The sequence below is a fragment of the Rhinolophus sinicus genome, chromosome 1, assembly GCF_057876585.1.
Source record: "Rhinolophus sinicus isolate RSI-liver-muscle chromosome 1, RSI-T2T, whole genome shotgun sequence".
Classification (NCBI taxonomy): domain Eukaryota; kingdom Metazoa; phylum Chordata; class Mammalia; order Chiroptera; family Rhinolophidae; genus Rhinolophus; species Rhinolophus sinicus.
The window spans coordinates 90,116,911-90,132,660 of NC_142501.1; the positions used below are offsets into that span (position 1 = coordinate 90,116,911).

Here is a 15,750-nt window from a genome sequence, read left to right on the forward strand (position 1 = left end):
CAGGATCCTGCCTGGAGGGAACCCCACATGCTTTGCAAGGTAGACAGTAGTATAATGTTTCCAGCTCACATGCTGCCGCCAGACGTCTGAACCCTGGCTCTGCCACTATGAACTCGGTGACCCCTGCACGTCATTTTACCCCTCTGTGCCTGTTTCCCCTCCATGGAATGAGGCTGGGAGTGTGGGAAGGATAAGACATGCTAATACATGTAACGTGGTGAGAGCAGCGCCTGATGTAATTACTCTTTCACCAACCGCCCTGACGCTCCTCACTGCATGTATGTAACAGGAACAACCATGGAAAAGCGGCTCACCTTACTCACAAGCCAGGCCCTTCCTTACCCCATGCCTCAGTTGCCCCCCATTTGTGAAACTAGGGGCCTAAAATGGTCCACATCTGTATGGTGACTGGAAGAATACAGAATATTATCCAGCTAAAAGGCAGGAGCCAGTGAAAAGGACCCCACTCCAGGGTCATGTTCCCATAAATGCCTCCTGCCAAGAAGGCCTCCCTTCTGACCCGAAATTACACCCTCAGGGTAGCTGAGCCAGTGCCGGGAAAAAGCCACAAATCACCGCACCCAAGCTCCTTTTTCCAACTCAAGGCTAAACCTGGACAGGTTTGAGGGGAGGGGAAGGAGGACTCAAGAGAGGGTGTTGGCTTCCCCAAAGTCAAGGCCAGGAGCCTCCCCATGCACACAGCAGGAAGTGGAGCTGCCACTGCTGGCTGGACAGTAACAATGTTAATTGACTCCTGGTTCCAATTCCCAGGGCCAGGGCTGCAAGGGAGAGTAGGGAGAGGAAAAAGGGAAGGGAGACTGTTGAAGCCCTTTCTGGCTGCGGTCCTGCAGAAGGCTGCTGTCTCTCACTTGGCCTGTATCATAGCAGCCTTCTACTTCCTTCCAGTCTGGGTGGCTGATTTCTCCAACTAAGCACAGCTCTGGCCATGTCATGCCCTGTTCAAAAAAACTTCAATGATTCCTCATTACTTAAAGAGAAGGGACAGCAAATATGCAGTAAATGTGCCACTATCATCCCCTGCTACAGCCAAGACAGACACTACCAGTCAATCCAGCTTTCTCCCTCTAGATTCTTCTCTCAACCCAGCATTCCAAACCATGACTACCAGTCCACTGCAGGTGGCACTCGGGTGAAAACCCATTTTCCTGGCCATCTGGATAACATGGGAGACTGACCATTCAAGTTCATTTTCCCCTTCCAGAGAACCAACTGGAATGATAGCAAAGAACTTTTAAAAACGTGCTGCCCACCACAAAGGCGAAGAAGATGGAGAAGAGACCAAATGACCAGAGAGTTCAGGTTCGGGAAGACTGAAGGCTGGTCAGAACTAGAATGGATTCTGTCGGGGAAAGGAAGCAGAGGAAATTACAATCCAAATGTGCCTTGAGAGGGGTAACAGATAAGAAGTGAGCTGATGTACTTGAGAGAAGCCCTAAGCGGCTTGGGACTAGAGGGACCAGGACAATGGGCCAGGGGACGCACAGGATATGACACAGGAACTGGCTGAAAGACTGACACAGGGTGGGCGTGCCTCCAGGCTGACCTCACTGCCCCTCAGAAGAGGACAAAGGGCAAGCATCTGCAGAAACTAAACAGCAGGCTGAGAAGATGGGAAGAGACAGGGATGAAAACAGGACAATTAAGTGAAACCTACATGAGGATGGTGGGACCCCCTAGCTCTCTCCTTTGCCCCACTCCTAGAATTCTACTGATCAAGTATAGCCATTCCAGGGGGCAGGGGATGAACGGAGTCTTCTCTGGAGAAACTGAACCACCTCAGGGGGAAAAAGAAAGGTCTAGTCAACATACTGACATTTATTGGTTTCCCCAATAAAAGAGCTGGTTCTCCAACCCCAATCACCTTCAAGAGAAGCCCACCAGGTGACGAATCCTGCCTCATACACAGAGCTCCCGTCACTATTAAACGTGGAGAAATGGCACAAACAACAAAAGAATAAACTGGACTTCATCAAAATGAACAATTTTGCGCTTCAAAGGACACTATCATAGAATGGGAGATGATATCTCCACATCATACATCTGATAAGGGGCTTGTGTCTATAAACTATAAAGAACTCATAAATCAAACAACCCAATTTAAAAAGTCAAATAACCCAATTTAAAAATAGGCAAAGTTGCTGAACAGACACTTCTCCAAAGAAGATATAAGAATACAATAATCACAGAGAATGTCGAGTGCTGGGGAGGATGTGGAGAAACTGGAACCCTCTCGTGCTGCAGGTGGGAATGTAAAAGGGTGCAGCCACTTTGGACGACAGTCTGGCAGTTCTTCAAAAAGGTACGCACAGAGTTACCGTATGTCCCAGCAAGTCCACACCTAAGTATATACCCAAAAGCACTGGAAACATATGTCCACACAAAAACTTGTACAGGAATGTTCACAGCAACGTTACTCATAATAACCAAAAAGTGGAAGCAATCCAAGTGTCCATCAACTGATGAACAGAGAACTAAAACGTGGTGTGTCCTCACAGTGGAATAGTATTCAGCCTTAAACAGGAACCAAGTGCTGGTACCTACTGCAGTCTGGCTGAACCTTGAAAATATCATGCTAAGTGAATTAAGCCATCACAAAACACCACATGTGATTCCATTTATTGACATGTCCCCAAAAGGCAAAGCTATAGCGATAGAAAGTAGATTAATGGTTGCCTAAGGCCGAGGGAGTGGGGGTTGGGGTACAGGTTTATCTATAAGGTGGTGAAGATGTTCTAAAATTGACTGGCTGCACAACTCTGTGACTATATTAAAAAACATTGAATTCTACACTTTAAGTGGGTGAAATGTTTGGTAAATGAATTGTATGACAACAAAGCTGTTTTTAAAAAATATGGGCCGTAAAATATGGCCAAGGATTATAGATATTTGAGAAAACCCTTCAACTTGAAAGACATAGTCCAAAACAGACAGAAAAAAAAAAAAAAGAGTAAAGGGAAACAAAGACAAAGAAGGGAGCAGAAGAAAACTTAAAAAATAACCTTTACCTCATAGTCCCAGAAAGATAAAAATTGTATGCATTGAACAAGATCAGGACGTAATCAAAGAATAAAAGGAGCTCTTAAAAATTTTAAAAAAAAAATCATCAAAATCCAATATTGGACAGAAGGTGTGACAGAGAATGCCACCATATCCCATTAATCTAATTTGCCGTTAACTGTACAATGCACCGTGATTTTATGAGCCACTAAGAAAGAAAAAATGTGGCAGCCGGATGGCCCAGTTGGTTAGAGCCTGAGCTCTTAACAACAGGGTTGCCAGTTCAATTCCCACATGGACCAGTGAGCTGTACCCTCAGAAGTAGATTGAAGACAACGAGCTGCCGCTCAGCTTCCGGAGGGGTGGCTGGATGGCTCAGTTGGATAGAGCGCGAGCTGTTAACAACAAGGTGGCCGGTTCAATTCTCACATGGGATGGTGGGCTGTGCCCCCTGCAACTAAGATTGAAAACAGCGACCAGACTTGAAGCTGAGCTGCACCCTCCACAACTAACTAGATTGAAGGACAACAATTGACGGATCCTGGAAAAACACACAGTTTCCCAATATTCCCCAATTAAAAAATTTTAAAAAAGAAAAAAATGCCATCAACTGAATCATTACACACCAGCAACTGAAAGACTCATCCATCTTTTTCTATATTAACAGAACCCTGATTTTATTCAGAATGGCAATTTATTCAACTAAAGGAGTCCATTTCCCTGGCTCCTTTGTAGCTCGGTGCAACGTACCACCAAGTATTGTGTGGGACTTCTAGGATGGCCCCTGAAGAGGAACTAAGTAGGCTTCCTCCTTCCTGCTGCCTGGAATGTGATTATGGTAGCTGGAACTCCAACAGCCGTGACCTTGAAGACAGAGGCCATGCACTGAGGATGGCAGATAGTCAGACAGGAGTCAGGTCCCTGGTATTTCATGGAGCTGTCAGACCAGCCCTGGACAGTCTACCTCCAGACTTACTTTACATGAAAGAAAACCAATTTATGCCATTGTTACTTTGAGTTTTGTGTACTATGCACTCAGATATACTTTTAATGAATTCAGAAGAATTACAAGATAAAGTTAAGGAAATCTCCAAGAAAATGAGTTGGAAAATGAAGAAATGATAAAAGTCATAGAATATAAAAGTCCAGGAGATCCAACATCAGACAAATAGGGGATCCTAGAAAAGATTTTAAAAAGGGAAAGAAATAATACAAGTAAATTTCCCCAAATTAACAGATTCTGATCTCACTATTAAAAATGCCTACTAAGTGCTTGGCTCAAAAATAGAAGTCAGTAACACATACCCCAAAGCTCATCAATGTGAAATTTAAGAACATCAGGGATAGAGAGAAAATGCAAAACTTCTAGAGACAAAAAACAAACAAACCCACCAATACAAGCTACATAAGAAAGGATAGAGAATTAAAATGCTACTAGACTACCCCTGTTAGAAGACAATAGAGCAATGCATTAAAAAATGATTCTTGAAAATCATTTCTAGTGAAAATGATTTATGATCTAGATTCTATACCCAAATTATCAATCAAGTACAAAAAATATGACATTTCAAACAAAGACAGAATATTTATCTACCATGTTATCTTGTCTGAGGAGGATACTAGAGAATGTGTTCCAGCAAAATGACGGGGGACACCAAAACAGAGAGAAATACAAGATCTAGGAAACTGTAGATTCAATGAAGAAGAGCTTCAATAAAGGAGGTCTCAGGGTGACAAAAGTCCTGGAGGACAAGCAGTTTAAACTGGAGCAGAACAGAGACATCAGGAGAAAGGTCTCCAGGAGAACGGGGGAATCGACAAAGTATCTGATAGGTTTGAATATCTGGGGGGAAAAATTTTTTTTTTTTTTTTGGGAAAATTTTTTTTAATTTTATATGGTAGTTACAATGGAGCAATCTATAACATTTTAATAATAGGTTTATTTAAAAATGTGTAACTGAAGGCCATTCATTTGTAGGAAAAAACAAAAAGCTGCACAAGAAATGAAATGTAATCACAACACACTTCTCGGCTCTTTGGTGGTCAACATACATTGTCAAAAATATAAATATTTAATATATATATATATATAAACCTTTTATTGCTCTGAATAAATTATGTGACTTATTAGGTATGATATTATTGGGATGATGAGGGGACAAGTGGCATAACAGAGTTAATTTTTTTCTACCATAAGAACGAACGTCTTAGTTACGTCATCAAGGTACAGACAGCAGTATAAGCATGAGGAGGCGGCCAAGAACCTGATGCTTTCATTATGAGCCTCATGGTATTAATGAGGAATATAACTATGAACCTGCACTGATTTAAAAATAAGGCCAAATAAAAGAAACGATGACCAATTTTTCACCCAGCATAGATCAACACCAACGTTTGTATGAGCAGCGCTTTCCAGGATCAAACTCGCCTTTGCAGTTTTATGTTCCGTTATTCCCGCTCACACTCCTGTACCCAGGACTTTCCCCTCTAGAGCCCACTTCCGTAGGGCGCCCCCGCCAGGCTGTCACTGCCTTTCCCCATCTCTGCCGAAGAGAACTTGCTCATCCGAAAGGCCCAGGTTCCACTTCCCCCGCTCACAGAATAAGCCTTGCACAGTGCAAAACAAGCACCTTACAGCTCAGGGGCCTTGGGTCTCAGTTCCATCACTTGCCTCTTCTGGAGAGAGCCAGCCCCACAAGTGTGGCTGTGGGTAAGAGCTACAGAGGCTAGCGATTCCCAGCCAGGGGCCGGTACGCCACCTGCAATCACACATAAAATTTTGTGTGAATACGTTTACTTCTAGGAAAAGTACAGCTTTCAGATACTCAGTGGTTTGGAACCATGTGAAGGGTAAGACTCTCAGCGCATGCAGCCTCTTGGGTGTTAACAGAGCTGCGAGGTGCCAAGGGTGCCAGGGAGAGGCACGTGGGCGGGGCCACCCAGGCCTGTCAATGCGCGGACATATTCAAGGATCCACCACCAGCCAGAGGATTTCCTGCACTTCCTGCTGCCGGGTTACGTTGCACTTGTCTGACTCTCTTCCCTGCAGCCCTTTTCTGTGTGTACTGGGCCCCCCGGAAGGCAAGCTCCAGAGCAGGTATTAATTATGCGTCCTGGTCTTAGAGGAGAGGTTCTGAAAGGAGGGGCTCTACTCACATAGCACCTGGCCAGGGATGAGGTGAGACCAAATCTACCGGCTGGGCTGTTTGAAAAGCTGGGCAGCTCTTCCTTAGCGATGACCTTTCCTAACTCTACAGGTTCACTTCTCCAAGCCCTGACTTGCAGATGAGCTTTTAAAAAGGACCAACTGCTGTGCCTGAGGCCCTGAAACCAATTCAGGCCTTGCCATTCAAACACTGGGGGGGATCCACGCCACTCTTCACCTACCCGTGTCGCCTGCATGTCTGCTTCCAGTACTATACCCTCCTAAGGCTGAACTCCCGCCCAGGCGTGGCTGTCATTACCCCTGATCAGAAAAGGGCCTCAGACCAGCCCAGCTTTCTGGCCCCGCTGGGTCTCAGCTCCCCCAGTGGGCGGCCTCTGATGCTTGCTCCTCCCCTTGTCAATGGTCCTGCCCTCCCCAGGTCTCCGCCATGGCAAGGGCACCTATGCCTCCTCGTCCTCTTTTCTCCCCTCTTGCATCGACAGACTAGGGGTACAGTAGGAAGGCAGAGTCTATTGAAGACTTACCCAGAACTTCACGAGAAAAAAGGCATTGGAAGGTCCCCGTTCAAAGAGCTCCTTGAGTCCACCCTTTTTCTCTGGGAACTTGTCATAGATCTGGCGGATGTCCACAGCTTCGAGGTAGGGGTCACTGTAGCTCGGGCTTGACTGGCCAATGTGCACAAACAGGTGCTTGTTGTACTGTGGAGAGAACAGCTGGTCTGAGGGGCAGGTGGGGGCAGCAGGCCAGCGCTCAGGTCCTAGCCACGTGACCTGGAGCAAGGCACCTTCACCTCTCTGGGCCTCAGTTTCCCCACTGGTAAAATGGAGACAGTACAAGGATTGACTGTAAAGCAAAGGTAATGGTTTATAAAGCACCTGATACAGTTCCTGGCACCCAGTAGGTGCTCAACAAATTGTAGTTGCTTGTATTATTCTTAGTCCTGCCTCTGTCACTAAATATCCTTAGGCAAGTCACTCTACCTTTGGGCCTCTCGTATCTCATCTGTGAGGTAAGACCACTGACCTACATACCGTGTGTTCAAACTGTGCTCCACCCCTGGAGACGGGGGCTGATTGCCTCTGTTGCTACAACCAAACTAAATATACTTCCTTCGTTGTACACACTGGGCTTCTGAGGAAGAGCTTGTTGCATTAATGGGTTTCTCAGCTAAAAAGCCAATTTGGAAATGTCAGAGTGAAACGGTCCATGCAGTCCCGTTGGCCCAGCTTCCTCCAAATGCCCAAGTGCTACTCTGATTTCTGCAGGTCATGCTGCTGACCCAGGACACAGGACACGGACGGGGACGGGTGGGGGCAGGGTTCTGCTCCGCTCGGCTCCCAGGATGTGGGTCTGACACAGGACGCTCAGGGGGAAGGCCGGAACAGCCTGGGTGGGGCTGGGAAGACTGGACTAAGAGGTGGCTGGGTTGGGTAGAAAGAGAACATGGAGGGAAGAACAGAGGTCAGGGAGGGAGTAGGAAAAGGAGAGGCCCTGAGAGAACAGGGGCGAGGCAAGGAAACCGTGGGGAGGCTTTGGGAGGGGAGCGATAGCTACACAGGGAGAGAGGGAAGGTGAAGGAGGCAAGGACAGGCAGCTTGAGGGAGGAAAGGAAAAGGGGCGGGAGGGTCAAGGGGGAGGCTGGAAAGGAATGAGCGGGGCAGAAGGGCAGGGCAAGAAAGCCAGAAGCAAGTGGGAAAAGAGCTTCCCAAGGTGAGGGAGCTGGAGCATCCAGGAATGAGGAAAGGGCATGAGAGCCGGCCAGAGGGGAGCTGGGACCTACCGTATCGGGATCTTGCTGCTGCTCCAGGAAGGCAGAGAACTCCAACATCCAGAGCTTGGAGCTGGCCACGCTGCGGCCCTGCCACGGGGGTGCCGGGGGTGCTGAGGGTGATGGGGCGGGTCCCGCAGGAGACTCAAACCCTGCATGCAGTGGGAGGCACATGGGAGCTTGTTCACACACAACCTCCCTGCCAACACCCCCTGAGGACCCCAGGCCCACCAGTGACACACCATGCTGGCTACGGGCTCTCCTCTCTCCCCTAAAGGGGTCCCAACAGGGTTGGGGGGGGGGAGTGCAAAGCACTGGCCGACGTGTCCAGGAGCAGCCCTGGCGGGGAGGGCTTACTTAGCCTGGGACAACTCAGTCCCCTCGGCGCCCCCCAGAGCTACACTCAAGGGCAACTGCATGCTGGATGGGGGGCCAGATCCTGCCGAGCTGAGGGCTTCTAGAGCAGGCACCAACTGCTAGGTTCTCCCCCTCCAGGAGCTTCTGGTCCAGTGGGGGAGATGACCAGACAAATCATGAATTACAATGATGCAAGCCCTGCGAGAAGAGGAAGTTTCCTGTTTGGTTCATTGCTGTCTCTCCAGCACCTAGAACAGTGCCTGGCCCAGAACAGGCACTTGATTCAGGTTTGTTAATAAACGAAGAAATGAATGGGGTAAAAATTGACAAGGTATGCACTCAGCACCAAAGAGGAATTTCTAGTCTAACTTGGGAGCGGCCAGGAAAGGTTTTTCCGAAGAAGGTGATGCTGGAAAGAAATTATGAAATAGGAGGCAGCAGGTGCAGCCAGGGAAAAGGCATTCTGAGCAGACGATGTGGCAGAGGTAAAGGTCCAGGGGCTGTGAGGGGCTCCCTGAGTTTGGAAGCTCAAGTCTGAGGTAGAACAGAGAGAAGGGCAGGTGTGTGCCAGTGGCAGGAAACAAGGCTGAAGCGATGGGCCGCGGGCGCCACGCAAGCACGATGAACTTGAGCCCGAGAGTTCGGGAGTGACTGAGGACTTGACGCAGAGCAGCTTAATGCTCCGATGTGCGTTTCCGAAAGGTCTGTGCCATTTTGAGGAAGGACTGGGCAGGGGTGAGGCAGGCCAGCATGCTCCCTGCAGGACCTGAACTACAGCAGCGATGAGGATGGGACACAGGAGGGATATGAAGGGAGCAAAACCCCAGGCTTTGGTGACAGATGACATGGGAGAGAGCAGGGAGGCTGGACTGCAGATGACGCCGCCGGTGCACGGAGGCCCCATGTGCTGAGGAAGAAACTCAGTTGACTCAGAGTAAGGAGACGGCGGACAGTAGTCAGAGGGCCGTGCAGGACACGTGAGCCGGTGCTTAACGCGTCAGCAGAGTCATCATTCACTCATTCATTCATTCATTCATTCAGTCAGTCAGTCAGTCAAACACTGCTTACTGAGTGCCAGACAGCATCGGGTGCATGGAAGACAGACAAATCGGTCACACACGCTGCCCCATCCGCCCAAATGACAATGAAGAGTGAGGTGCACAGAGCACCCAGGTGCCAGCAGCATGGGGCCACACCTGGGCAGGGCCAAGGCAGAGAAACCTGAGAGACCAGGGAAGCCTGAGCCACAGCCCAGATGCAGGACAGGCGAGGATGGAGGGAGGGACGGACGGAAGGGAGAGAGGAGAAAGGTGAGGTCCTACCACAGAGTTTAGGTTGTATCCTGAAGGCACCAGGGATCCCTTAGAGGGTTGTAAGCCTAGAAGCAACGTGGTGAGATGGGTGAGTAGGTGGGTTACAGGGTGAAGAAGAGAGACTGGAGATGGGGAGCCGGTTAAGAGGCTGCTGCCTCTTGTCTGTGATCCAGGCAAGATGGAGGGGTCTGAGCAAAGGCAGGGAGGCCAGTGAGGTGAGGATCGACAGGAGGGGCTCTGCGTGGGGCTGGGAGAAAGCAGTAATCAGGAACCGAGGCGGGTGGCAGGGCTGCTCCCAGGGCAGGAAGAGCCAGGCCAGATGTAGGCAGGGGTCATGCCCCAAGCCAGGAAAGGTGGTGAAAGGCAGGATCCTGTGTCGCCGTGCAATGGAAGGTGGTGAGGGGCCCTCACTGAGTAAGAGCCAAGGACAGAGCCGGTCACCTGGCAGTGCAAGGAGGGGAGCTCCTGTGCTGGCCCAGGTGGCTAGACCTCCACCTGCCTTACTCATGCTCCAGGCCTCTTCCCAGGAGGGTTCCCTCTTGTAAGGAGGGTTCCCTTTCCAGGCTGGAAAGTTTGAAGGAGAGGATTACAGGGTCACCAAGAGGGAAGCCTTCTCAGGAGCTAAGGTATATGCTGCACACAGGGGTGGCAGGTGGAGCAGGTGCCCTGAGCACAGGCGCTGCCTCTGAACTGTGTGCACCCCTGCAAGCCTGAGCCCAGGCTGGGGGGGAGGTGGCAGGCAATCTGAGGGGCAGGAAGGGCCTTGTACATGGAAAGGTGCGCCTGCTGGGCAGGGAATGGGGTGGAGCCAGGAGACGGATGCACGGTCTCAGCACATGCCAAGGTGGCATCTAAGAGGGGGAGGAGGTGTCTGGCTGTCAGGGGCCAGGGACCGGGGACAGGGGCTGCAGGGGTGCGACATGCGAGGGAGCCGTGCACTGCCGACCCACCTGGCAGAGGCAGCGAAGGCTGAACAGTGTAGGTTTGTTGAGAGAAAGGTTTCACACTGTAGGAGACAAGAGAGAGGAAGTGTGAGCCTTGGGCAGGGTGCAGCCCCCGAGCCTCAAGCAGTGTCCATTGCTTTCCGTGCGGCAGGCCCTAGCGGTCTGGCCACCGATGGCCTTGGTGGGCTTTGGCCTCCCACTCCTTTCCTGCCAACTCCCTCAGGTTCCCTGACTGACCCACAGAAGCAACACGTCTGTAGGGAAAATCCACCCCTCCCTCGGCCCTCCCTCCCAGGACACCCAGAGGCTGGTTCCTAGCCCAGTTCCCTTGGGTTCCAAAGCTCTGGCCCTGCTACACGCTGGACACACTGGCATTTCGGCAAATGCCACCCCAGGGTGTCCACACTGCAGACTGAGCTGCTGCCCGAGAACACGAGAACCTGATCCCCAAGTTCGAGGCTGTCCTGGGGGCCGAGCTCAACGGCATGTTTATGGGCTCAAATTCAGTCCGGGGAGCAAACTGGTAGCAGGCCATACTCACTCGTGGGACGTTCCGGCTTGGCCCGGCAAAGCTCCTTGCCAAAACTGAGGAGGCAAAAAGTGCAGCGTCAGCACAGCCCACGTGCATGCAGGCCTGGGGCACGGGGACAGTGCAGTGGGCGAGGCTGGCGGGCGAGGCTGGAGCCTGGACCAGTGGCTGGGGGAGAGGCTTAATGCTGCTGTCTAGTACGGAGGTACAACAGCGTCCCAAAGTGTGTTTCAAGGAACTCTAGTCTATTGCTAAGGCTCCCCATGGGAGAAACACCCAGGTCTGGTAGCCACAGCATCTCATATTCCTCCCGCAGAGACGCGGAGCACAGCAGCACCACGTCAGGCTGAGCAGTCCTAGAGTCAGGAAACCTATTTAGTTCTAAGTGCCCCCAACTTACGTATGCACAGAATCGATTTGTCGTATTTGCTTAGCATCCTGTAGCCCGGTGTTCTCTGGAACACACTTTGAAAAACATGCTAGAGAAGAGGCTCACCGAGCACAGAGCCTGTCACTGCCCCTAGGGCAGCACTGCAGGTACATCTTGACGACCCGTTTAGTCCCTACAGCCAAGAAAACCCTGTGAGGACAGAGCCCTGGAAAGGAGGAGCTTTCTGGACCATTCTGAAAGTGTGACTACCCTGGCCATGGCTAAGACGAGACACAGAAGTTTGCTCCGAATGTCAGCCCTCCCACTGGAAAGAGGGCAGTGCTGAGTGCCCGAGGGAGGAGTGGGGATGAGGCCGAGTGGGAGACACTCAGGGACATGCGTGGTGCTGCACCAAAGCCCTGGCTTCAGCCCCCGGCCCTGGGACTTCAGCTTTCCCATCTGTAAATTGGGCCAACTGTGTGGAGCTTCTCGGGTAGTCGGCTACTGGGGGCGGCTTTGTCCCTTGTGAAAGGTCTGCTGTGTCCCTGCCAAGGCCCCCAGGAAGGTGGTTCCAATACCAGCTGAGCCGTGACCCAGCATGGCCCCTTGGTCCTTGGTCCCTCCTTCCCCCTGGCTCTCCTGGCCTGAGAGGACTCAGGGAGAGAAATGTGGTCTGGCCAGTGCTGCCAGCCCGGCAGGCGGGGGAGGAGTGAGAAGGAGCGGGCTGGTGTGGCCTCTGGCTCCAGGCTGCCCCACTTACCCCTGAGACTGCTGGGCAGCCAGGGCCCCGGGCGAGGGCCATTTTACTGTGGAAGGCTGTGGCGGAGATGATCTGTGCGGACGACATGGCAGCCATGCTGTGCAGGGCCTTGTCCTTAGCTGCCTGATCCTGGGGGGAGACAGCGGAAGGGACGACCTCAGACTGGTCTCGCTGGCAGGCTGAGGTGAGGCGGGGCGGGCTTGTGCTCAGGGAAGCTGTCCCACGGCCAGCGGCCGGAGCCCTGGACTGGGCCCCAGGGGACCAGGCTTATGTCCCTGCAATGATATTGTTTTGTTTGGTGACAGTGAGCAAGTCACACGGTTTCTTGGATCAGTTTTCTCATCTGTCAAAGAGGCATAACACTTGCCCTGCCTGTTTTATTAGAGCCTAAAGGGACTTTGGAGACCATCTGCCAGACCACGTCTTTCAAAGTACTAACCACGGGGATACCTTGACAACAGGGACCTTTTGTTTATGTATTTACTTACTTACTTAATGTTCGAGATTTAAAAAATTCTTTTTATTGCAGTACGGTTGGCATACAACAGTATACTAGTTTCGGGGTACGCCATGGTGACTCAGCATTTCTACACCTTACGATGTGATCCCCACACCTGTCTAGTATCCACCTGTCCCAGGCCGACTGACATCGACTACATGCCCTGTGCTGTACCCTCCATCCTTGTGGCTAATTCACTTTATAACTGGAAGCTTATACTTCTTATTTCCCTTCACCTTTTTCCGCCCGTCCCCCTACCCCCGACCCCTCTGGCGACCACCAGCTGAGAACAGAGACCTTTTAGTGCTTGCTCAACTCCACACCACGGGTAGCTGGTGTGGCACCTGGCTCGTGGCAGATGATACACAATTATTTGTCAGATTCCCCCTCCAATGTGAGGCCGGCAGGACCAGTAGCATCCCCATTTCAAGATGAAGAAATTGAGGTGCACAGAATTTGGGGTGCTGATGGCGGTGATGGCCGGCCCTGCGCGTTCGGTCCAGGTTGGACATCAGCTCACCTCTGGGCCTCTGCAAGCCCGGGGAAGCAGAGCAAACCAGGGATGGGGTATGTCGGGATTGGATAGCACGGGTGTCCAACATAGAGAGCAGTGGGGTCAGGCCCAACCCACTGTCCACGTGGGGCCGCACTTGGGTGTTGCTCTCAGAGGTGGTCTGATAACCAGAGGGAGCTAGTCAGCAGAAGCTGTGCCTCTTCCCAAGGACCCTTGAACTATTCAGAGGGAAAAGCCAAACCCACCCAGGACAGCCAGTCCAGGCTCTCCCCATCCAGGAGGCCATGAGGGATGCAGCAGGAGGTACCCCAGAAAGCCCGCAAAGTCTGCGGTTACAGCTACGTCATGAGGCCGGAGAGCACGGTGTGCTCAGTGCAAGCAACTTGCGTCCCTCCCCGGACAGCTGATCTAAACAAGCCACTGGGGCTCAGGAAATGAGCGGGTGGAACAGGAATCAGGGGAAGTGGGAAGGCCATTATAGGGAGTGACATCAGTGTGTGGCTGGAGAGCCAGGGAGTCCATGAATTTAGGAGCTGGAGAGGACCTCAGATACCACCTCGCTTAGCCCTGTCATTTACAGATGGGGAGACTTAATGAAGCTCAAGAAGGAGCAGTGACTCGCCAAGCCCACAGGGTACAAGGGTAGAGCCAGGCCACACCAAACCCAGGACCTAGAGGATTTCTCCCTGACCTCACTCTGAGACCCCTTGGAGAATGACAAAATCACCAAACCAATCGCAGCAGGAAAACACACATACATGAAAATCCCCCTGATGTCTGTCTGTCCAGTGATCTACTGCAGGCCGTCCCTAGGCACCAAGCTAGAGCCTGTGGGCAAGGATAGGTGCAACTCACTGAAGCAAGTATGAGCCATGGCAGTCGGGCCCCGACAGAATTGAAAGTTCCCCTTGATGACTCTAAACAGAACACTGCAAAGTCTGTTCTCTGTTCTGGTTGCCGCCCAGGGTCCCAGTGAGTCAGAGGCAGAAAGAGACGGGAAATGAAGAGGAAGCAGGGCTCCAGCACCCACGGGGTGTCTCGAAGTACATGTGCCAGCCTAAGAGGGAGGGATCAACAGCTGAGGGCCAGCCAGCTGTCCTGGGACAAAGTGGGTAGGGGACAGCTGGGCCGATGGCACAAGGAACAGCTCAGCAGGCAGTGGGCTGTGGCTTCCTGGGAGTTCCCACCCACTCATTCGGAGCCTCCAGTGCCGGGACCATGAGACTGCAGGGGCCAGACAGGACCTCTGAGGTCATCCAATCCAGGGCTTTTCAATTGGGGTCTGGGTTACTTTCAGGTTCAAGAGCCATGGGCGCGAGAGGAGACTAGGAGCGGGGATCTCTGGCCTCTGGCCTGTTTCTCACCCACCTAGATTTGACCAGCGTAGCTCCTTTGAGAGCATATTGGGGTGATATTTTGTTTGAGGGCAAAACACAAAAGGGGCTTCCTTTAGAAAACAGCTTTAGAAAAAATGTTTATAAATGGCTGCTGTTAGTCTAATGTCCCCAAATGTTAGCTCTTCCTACCAGGTAGCTGGGCAGGCTCTGCTGTTAACAGCTTCAGGATACAGAGCCCGCTCCCTCCTAGTATTCACCAAAAGGGCCCTCTGGCTCCAGAGTCTGAGAGGCCTGCGTCCTGTGGGAGCAGGGCTGGCCAGAAGGGAATGCGGTTAGCAGCTGGCCCTCCACAGAGCATCACCTGTCAGGCGGCCTCCAAGGTGGGGCTCATCCAGGGAGAGGAAGGAACTGCCAGTCCCGGAGAGCAGGGCGTGGGAAGGAATTCCACCTGCTCTCGCAGTGGTGTCCAACCCACCCCCACAGCAGACCACCCGGCAGGCTGCAGCTGATGGCACTAGCCAGCGGCTCAACGAACGGGGTCTGGAGGGCAAACCCGCTGTGATCTGGGGAGGGCACGGCAGGGGAAGGGAGCACAGCAGGAGACTGGCCCGTGGCCCCAGGATTCTATGGCGGCTGGCAGTCACACACATGGCTCTCAGGTCAAGTGTCCCCGGCTGCGTGGACGGGAGAGGTTACAGTTTAAACACCACTCTCATCAACACCAAGAAGCATGCTGGGTCCACACACAAGCAACCAGCCCCTAAACCCAAACGGAAGGCTTTTCCTGCTGGAGAAAGAGTCCCAGCTTCCAGGAAGCAGCCCCCCCTGGGCCCTCGGTCCTTCCTCCACTGCTGCCCTCGGCCTTACCTTTAGCTTGGCCTGGATCTCACGTGCTTTGCGACGAGCCAGCACCTGGATGTGGCTGGAGACCTATGGTAGGAAGAGAGGGCTCCTGTCCCAACTTTCCAGACGGCCTGTGCCCCCCACGCTGGCTCCCTTACCCTCAGCGCCCCCAGTCCTCAATCCACACTGTGGAATGACTGGCTGACTGGCTGACTGACTGACTGACTGACTGACTGGATGGATGGATGGATGGATGGATGGATGGATGGATGGATGGGCCAGTCAATGATGGGCCCTCAGTCCTGGCTAATCCAGTGTTTGGCAATAAACAA

The 15,750-nt window shown here is 52.1% G+C and overlaps 1 protein-coding gene across 5 annotated transcripts in view; it reads right to left on the bottom strand.

Moving 5' to 3' along the window:
• Positions 1–15,750, bottom strand: part of TEAD4 (TEA domain transcription factor 4) — a 64,977-nt gene that overhangs the window by 9,590 nt on the left and 39,637 nt on the right. For 3 of the 5 annotated variants that reach the window (XM_088801456.1, XM_088801441.1, XM_088801451.1), the window contains 6 exons: positions 15,443–15,505; positions 12,226–12,354; positions 11,108–11,151; positions 10,573–10,628; positions 7,965–8,104; positions 6,709–6,882 (listed from right to left, as the gene is read on the bottom strand). In XM_088801456.1, coding sequence (XP_088657582.1) covers positions 6,709–6,882; positions 7,965–8,104; positions 10,573–10,628; positions 11,108–11,151; positions 12,226–12,321 — 510 coding nt within the window. In that variant the 5' untranslated portion in view covers positions 12,322–12,354; positions 15,443–15,505. Of the gene's footprint in view, positions 1–6,708; positions 6,883–7,964; positions 8,105–10,572; positions 10,629–11,107; positions 11,152–12,225; positions 12,501–15,442; positions 15,506–15,750 lie in introns of all 5 variants that reach the window. The other 2 variants (XM_088801457.1, XM_088801454.1) reach the window with 2 other exon arrangements.